Raw genomic sequence first — 7,353 nt, forward strand, 5'->3', positions numbered from 1 at the left:
GGGACCCCTCCCACACCCATCTCCTCTCTCTCCCACACAGCCCTTCCACCCCCCGGACCACCCCACCCCCACATCCCCGTCAACCACCTCACACCAAAGGTAAGTAAGACCCAACCAACCCCAAAATCCTCATTTTTAACCCCAAAATCCCCCTAAAAACCCCCCCAATTCCCCTCCCCCCGCAGCTCCCGAGCCGCCGAGCCGCCCGACGCCAGTGACGTCATCCTCGGGCTGATCCGGGAGCTCTCCGACCTCAAGTAAGTCCCAAAATCCCCTGGATTTCGGTGAAATTTGGGGTGAAATTTGGGGTGAAACCCCCTCCCCAGACTGAGTTGTGCCCACCGCAGCCGCCTGGCCATGGGTGCCCGCCGAGGGCTGGAGCTGCTGCTGAGGAGGCCGCGGGCACAGCGGGCACAGCGGGCACGGAGGGCACGGAGGGCAGCACCCGCTGGAAGCCGCTGGAAGGAGGGGTAGGGATGGAAAAAAATTGGGATTTATTGGGGGAATAAATCGAGGTTGGTCTGGAGAGTGAAGTGTTGGAGTTGGAGGGGGAGGAAATTGGCAAAAAAAGGGGGAAAATGTACCCAAAATGGTGAGGGGGGGGGGGTGGGGGTGGGAGCAGCAGCCACTTCACGGTGCCTTTTGGGGTTGGGGTTTACCAAAACTCCACAATCCAACCCCAAATATTGGAGCACTGACCCCTTTTCAGTCTGGGATTAACCAAAACTCCACAATCCAACCCCAAATATTGGAGCAGCAGCCACTTCATGGTTCCTTTTGGGGTTGGGATTTACCAAAACTCCACAATCCAACCCCAAATATTGGAGCAGCAGCCACTTCATGGTTCCTTTTGGGGTTGGGGTTTACCAAAACTCCACAATCCAACCCCAAATATTGGAGCACTGACCCCTTTTCAGTCTGGGATTAATGAAAACTTCACAATCCAACCCCAAATATTGAAACACTGACTCCTTTTCAATCTGGGATTAACGAAAACTCCACAATTCAACCCAAAATATTGGAGCACTGACCCCTTTTCAGTCTGGGATTTACCAAAACTCCACAATCCAACCCCAAATATTGGAGCAGCAGCCACTTCTCAAACTGGGATTAATCAAAATTTAATAATCCAACCCGAAATATTTGGTAACAGCTACAACACTTGGAGCACTGACCCCTTTTCAGTCTGGGATTAACCAAAACTCAATAATCCAACCCGAAATATCTGGTAATCCCTGGAGCATTGAGGCCTTTTGGGATTGACCAAAACTCAGAGATCGAAAGTCAAAACTCAAACCCAAAACTCAGAGCTCAAAACTCAAACCAAACTCTGAGTTCAAAACTCAAACCCAAAACTCTGAGTTCAAAACTCAAAATTCAAACCAAACTCTGAGTTCAAAACTCAAAACTTTGAGCTCAAAACTCAAATCTAAAACTCTGAGTTCAAAACAAACCAAACTTTGAGTTCAAAACAAACCAAACTTTGAGTTCAAAACTCAAAACTTTGAGTTCAAAACTCAGATCTAAAACTCTTGAGTTCAAAACTCAAACCAAACTTAGAACTCAGAGCTCAAAACTCAAACCAAACTCTGAGTTCAAAACTCAAACCCAAAACTTTGAGCTCAAAACTCAAAACTTTGAGCTCAAAACTCAAAACTTTGAGCTCAAAACTCAAAACTTTGAGCTCAAAACTCAAATCTAAAACTCTGAGTTCAAAACTCAAACCCAAAACTTTGAGTTCAAAACTCAAAACTCAAATCTAAAACTCTTGAGTTCAAAACTCAAACCAAACTCTGAGTTCAAAACTCAAAACTCTGAGTTCAAAACTCAAATTCAAAACTCTGAGTTCAAAACTCAAATCCAAAACTGTGAGTTCAAAACTCAAAACTCAAACCCAAAACCCAAAATTCAAACCCAAAACTCAAAACTCAAACCCAAAACTCAAACCAACCCCAAATTCAGAGCGCCCAGATCTGGATCCTGCAGGGAGCCACGGCCTCAGGAGGTGACACAAACTGGGCAAACTGGTCCCAGTGCAGCTCCAGAACCGGTCCCAGTGCGGCTCCAGAACTGGTCCCAGTGCAGCTCTAGAACTGGTCCCAGTGCGGCTCCAAACTGGTCCCAGTGCAGCTCCAGAACTGGTCCCAGTGCAGCTCCAAACTGGTCCCAGTGCAGCTCCAGAACTGGTCCCAGTGCGGCTCCAGAACCGGTCCCAGTGCAGCTCCAGAACCGGTCCCAGTGCAGCTCCAAACTGGTCCCAGTGCGGCTCCAGAACCGGTCCCAGTGCGGCTCCAGAACCGGTCCCAGTGCAGCTCCAGAACTGGTCCCAGTGCAGCTCCAGAACTGGTCCCAGTGCAGCTCCAAACTGGTCTGATCCTCTGGGGAAGTCCCTGGAAGAGAAGCCAGGAGAGAGAGGCAGGAATTCCATCCTGGATAAACCCAGCTTGGGATAAACCAGGAACTGGGATAAACCCAGGTTTGGGTAAAACAGGAATTGGGATAAACCCAGGTTTGGTTAAAACAGGAATCCCAGGAATTGGGATAAACCCAGGTTTGGCTAAACCAGCAATCCCAACCCTGCCCAACCCCAGATTTGGGTAAAACAGGAATTGGGATAAACTCAGCCTGGGATGAACCAGCAATCCCAACCCTGCCCAAATCCAGCCTTGAATAAAACAGGAATCACGAGAATTGGGATAAACCCAGCTTTGGATAAACCAGGAATCCCAGGAACTGGGATAAACCCAGCTTTGGATAAAACAGGAATCACAGGAATTGGGATAAACCCAGGTTTGGCTAAACCAGCAATCCCAACCCTGCCCAAATCCAGCCTTGAATAAAACAGGAACTGGGATAAACCCAGCTTGGGATAAACAGGAATCACAGGAATTGGGATAAACCCAGCTTGGGATAAACCAGGAACTGGGATAAACCCAGGTTTGGGTAAACCCAGGTTTGGGTAAACCCAGGTTTGGGATAAACCCAGCTTGGGATAAAACAGGAATCACAGGAATTGGGATAAACCCAGCTTGGGATAAACCAGCAATCCCAACCCTGCCCAACCCCAGATTTGGGTAAAACAGGAATTGGGATAAACTCAGCCTGGGATGAACCAGCAATCCCAACCCTGCCCGAATCCAGCCTTGGATAAAACAGGAATCACGAGAATTGGGATAAACCCAGGTTTGGATAAACCAGGAATTGGGATAAACCCAGGTTTGGCTAAACCAGCAATCCCAACCCTGCCCAAATCCAGGTTTGGATAAAACAGGAATTGGGATAAACCCAGGTTTGGATAAAACAGGAACTGGGATAAACCCAGCTTGGGATAAACCCAGCTTGGGATAAAACAGAAATTGGAATAAACCCAGCTTGGGATAAAACAGGAACTGGGATAAACCCAGGTTTGTATAAAACAGAAATTGGAATAAACCCAGATTTGGTTAAAACAGAAATTGGGATAAACCCAGCTTGGGATAAAACAGAAATCCCAGGAATTGGGATAAACCCAGCTTGGGATGAACCATCAATCCCAACCCTGCCCAACCCCAGGCCGTGCCCCACCTGCCGTGCCCCACCGCACCCCTCCCGTACCTGCCCGGTGCCGGTGCCGCGGGATCCTCCCTCCTCCCTCCCGGCTCTACATCCTGCCGCTCCTCTCCCTCCTCCCGGCGGGCCGCGAGTACACCGAGGTGTAACCACGGTGCGTGCGGGGACAGAAGCGACGCGTGTGAGCCTGGTCCTGCGTGGCCCCGCACTGGGGACAGACGTAGCTGCGGAGCACCGGGCACTGCAGGCGGCCCTGAGCGTCCCGCAGGCTGTGGCTCCGGTACACGGCCGGTGCCTCGCCGTTGTGCTGGCAGAAGGAGCACGGTACCGCCGGAGAGGGGGCGGCGCACGGAGGCGGGACCGCGGCCGGAGCTGGGCTGGGACGGGGAGATGGGAAGGAGAATGGAGGTGGGACCGCGGGTGGAGCTGGGTCAGTGCTCCGAGATGGTCGCACTGGTGGAGCTGGGCTGGGACGTGGAGATGGGTGGGAGAATGGAGGTGGGACCGCGGGTGGAGCTGGGTCAGTGCTCCGAGATGGTCGCACTGGTGGAGCTGGGCTGGGACGTGGAGATGGGTGGGAGAATGGAGGTGGGACCGCGGGTGGAGCTGGGTCAGTGCTCCGAGATGGTCGCACTGGTGGAGCTGGGCTGGGACGTGGAGATGGGTCGGTGAATGGAGGTGGGACTGCGTGGGGAGGTGGTCTGGGACGTGGAGATGGTTCCACGTATGGAGATGGAACCGTAGGTGGAGCTGGTCTGGGACGTGGAGCTGGGTCAGTGAATGCAGATGGTCCCACTGGTGGAGCTGGTCTGGGATGTGGAGATGGTTCAGTGCATGGAGATGGAACCGCTGGTCTGGGACGTGGAGATGGTTCCATGTATGGAGATGGAACCGTAGGTGGAGCTGGGTCAGTGCACAGAGATGGTCCCACTGGTGGAGCTGCTCTGGGACGTGGAGATGGTTCCATGTATGAAGCTGGTCCCACATCTGGAGCTGGTTCCACATGCAGAACTGGTCCCACATCTGGAGCTAGCTCACTGCATGGAGCTGGCTCTCTGCATGGAGCTAGCCCAGCAGGTGGAGATAGCCCAGCAGGTGGAGCTAGCCCAGTGCGTGGAGCTGGCTCACTGCATGGAGCTAGCCCAGTGCGTGGAGCTGGCTCGGAGCTTGGAGCTAGCCCAGTGCGTGGAGCTAGCCCAGCGCGTTGAGCTGGCTCAGAGCTTGGAGCTAGCCCAGCACATGGAGCTGGCTCAGTGTGTGGAGCTAGCCCAGTGCGTGGAGCTGGCTCGGAGCTTGGAGCTAGCCCAGCAGGTGGAGCTGACCCCACATGTGGAGCTGGCCCAGCACATGGAGCTGACCCATCCCACGGAGCCAGAGCCCCCATTGTCACCGAGCTGTCCCCAAGGCCCGCAGGCTCACGGAGCAGCAGGGCCACCAGGGCCGCCAGCCCCAGGTAGTCCCTCCACATGTCAAACTGGCCCGTGGCTTCCAGCAGCACGGCCACCCCAGTGCCACCAGCTCCGCGTGGCGAGGGACACCACAGCGTCCTCGTGCCAGGCTGTGGCACTTCTGGCGTGGCATGGCCACCTCGGGTGCCACCACCTTGGGTGTCACCACCTTGGGTGCCACCACCTTGGGTGCCACCACCTTGGGTGTCACCACCTCGGGTGTCACCACCTCTGGTGTCACCACCTCTGGTGCCACCACCTCGGGTGTCACCAGCGTGGCACGTGGCTGGACGTGGCTCCTTGTCCCCAGTGTCCCCAGTTGTGTCCTGGCGTGGGGCTGGTCCGGCCAGTGCTGCTGGTGGTGTGGGGCTGGACATCCCAGTGCTCCCAGTGCTCCCAGTCCTCTGGTACTGGTGTCCCCGGTGCTCCCAGTGCTCCCAGTGCTCTGGTACTGGTGTCCCTGGTGCTCCCAGTGCTCCGGTGCTGGTGTCCCCGCTGCTCCCAGTGCTCCCAGTGCTCCGGTACTGGTGTCCCCGGTGTTCCCAGTGCTCCCAGTCCTCCGGTACTGGTGTCCCCGCTGCTCCCAGTGCTCCCAGTCCTCCGGTACTGGTGTCCCCGGTGTTCCCAGTGTCCCCGGTTCTCCTGGCGTGGCGTGGGGCTGGACATCCCAGTGCTCTGTCTCAGTATTCCCAGTGCTCCGTCCCAGTGCTCCGTCCCAGTGCTCCTTCCCAGTGCTCCGTCCCAGTGTTCCCAGTGCTCCCAGAGCTCCGTCCCAGTGTTCCCAGTGCTCCCAGTGCTCCATCTCAGTGCTCCCAGTGCTCCGTCCCAGTACCGGTGTCCCCGTGCTCCCAGTGCTCCGTCCCAGTGCTCCCAGTATTCCCAGTACTCCCAGCACTCCGTCCCAGTATTCCCAGTGCTCCCAGTTGCCGGTGTCCCAGTGCTGCTGATGCTCCCAGTGCTCCCAGTACCGGTGTCCCAGTGCTCCCAGTATTCCCAGCGCTCCCAGTGCTCCGTCCCAGTATTCCCAGTGCTCCCAGTCCCGGTGTCCCCGGTGTCCCCAGCGCTCCCAGTGCTCCCAGTCCCGGTGCTCCCAGTGCTCCCAGTGATCCGTCTCAGTATTCCCAATGCTCCCAGTACTCCATCCCAGTATTCCCAGTACTCCCAGCACTCTATCCCAGTGCTCCCAGTGCTCCCAGCACTCCCAGTGCTCCGTCTCAGTATTCCCAGTATTCCTAGTGCTCCGTCTCAGTATTCCCAGTACTCCCAGCACTCAGTCCCAGTGCTCCCAGCACTCCCAGTGCTCCGTCCCGGTATTCCCAGTATTCCCAGTGCTCCGTCCCAGTATTCCCAGTGCTCTGTTCCAGTGCTCCAAGAGCTTCATCCCAGTGCTCCCAGCACTCCGTCCCAGCGCTCCCAGTGCTCCCAGTCCCGGTGCTCCCAGTCCCAGTGCTCCCAGCGCTCCCAGTGCTCCCAGTCCCGGTGCTCCCAGTGCTCCCAGTCCCGGTGCTCCCAGTGCTCCCAGTCCCGGTGCTCCCAGTGCTCCCAGCGCTCTCAGTGCTCCATCCCAGTATTCCCAGTATTCCCAGTGCTCCCAGTACCAGTGTCCCCAGTGCTCCCAGTACCGGTGCTCCCAGTGCTCCCAGTCCCGGTGCTCCCAGTGCTCCAAGTACTGGTGTCCTCAGTGCTCCCAGTATTCCCAGTACCGGTGCTCCCAGTCCCGGTGCTCCCAGTGCTCCCAGTGCACTGTCCCAGTGCTCCCAGTCCCGGTGCTCCCAGTGCTCCCAGTGCTCCCAGTACCGGTGTCCTCGGTGCTCCCAGTGCTCCCAGTCCCAGCACTCCCAGTATTCCCAGTCCCGGTGCTCCCAGTGCTCCCAGTACCGGTATCCTCAGTGCTCCCAGTGCTCCCAGTGCTCTGTCCCAGTGCTCCCAGTATTCCCAGTCCCGGTGCTCCCAGTGCTCCCAGTGCTCCCAGTACCGGTATCCTCGGTGCTCCCAGTGCTCCCAGTCCCGGTGCTCCCAGTATTCCCAGTACCGGTGCTCCCAGTGCTCCCAGTACCATTGCTCCCAGTATTCCCAGTACCGGTGCTCCCAGTACTCCCAGTACCGGTATCCTCGGTGCTCCCAGTGCTCCCAGTACCGGTGTCCTCGGTGCTCCCAGTGCTCCCAGTGCTCCCAGCGCTCCCAGTGCTCTGTCCCAGTGCTCCCAGTATTCCCAGTCCCGGTGTTCCCAGTGCTCCCAGTACCGGTATCCTCGGTGCTCCCAGTGCTCCCAGTGCTCCCAGTCCCGGTGCTCCCAGTATTCCCAGTCCCGGTGCTCCCAGTGCTCCCAGTCTCGGTGCTCCCAGTACCATTGCTC

At 56.7% G+C, this 7,353-nt stretch overlaps 1 protein-coding gene and 2 long non-coding RNA genes across 3 annotated transcripts; 2 read left to right on the forward strand and 1 right to left on the reverse strand.

Annotated features, from left to right (window-relative positions):
* The first annotated feature begins 174 nt into the window (after nt 1-174).
* On the forward strand, nt 175-526 carry LOC127061282 (uncharacterized). The gene is made up of 2 exons (XR_007780774.1): nt 175-257; nt 348-526. It is a non-coding gene; the product is annotated as an uncharacterized LOC127061282 (long non-coding RNA).
* Nucleotides 527-914: 388 nt separating this feature from the next.
* LOC115484780 (nanos homolog 1-like) lies at nt 915-6,408 on the reverse strand. The gene is made up of 3 exons (XM_050987913.1): nt 4,812-6,408; nt 3,595-3,875; nt 915-2,390 (listed from the first exon to the last, which is right to left on the reverse strand). The coding sequence occupies exons 1-2, from the start codon at nt 5,372-5,374 to the stop codon at nt 3,641-3,643; spliced, it is 798 nt and encodes a 265-aa protein (XP_050843870.1). The 5' UTR covers nt 5,375-6,408; the 3' UTR covers nt 915-2,390; nt 3,595-3,640.
* Nucleotides 2,399-3,588, forward strand: LOC127061281 (uncharacterized). Its single transcript, XR_007780773.1, has 3 exons — nt 2,399-2,476; nt 2,905-2,937; nt 3,069-3,588. It is a non-coding gene; the product is annotated as an uncharacterized LOC127061281 (long non-coding RNA).
* Nucleotides 6,409-7,353: the final 945 nt, after the last annotated feature.

The sequence above is a fragment of the Serinus canaria genome, unplaced genomic scaffold (assembly GCF_022539315.1).
Source record: "Serinus canaria isolate serCan28SL12 unplaced genomic scaffold, serCan2020 HiC_scaffold_455, whole genome shotgun sequence".
Lineage (NCBI taxonomy): Eukaryota > Metazoa > Chordata > Aves > Passeriformes > Fringillidae > Serinus > Serinus canaria.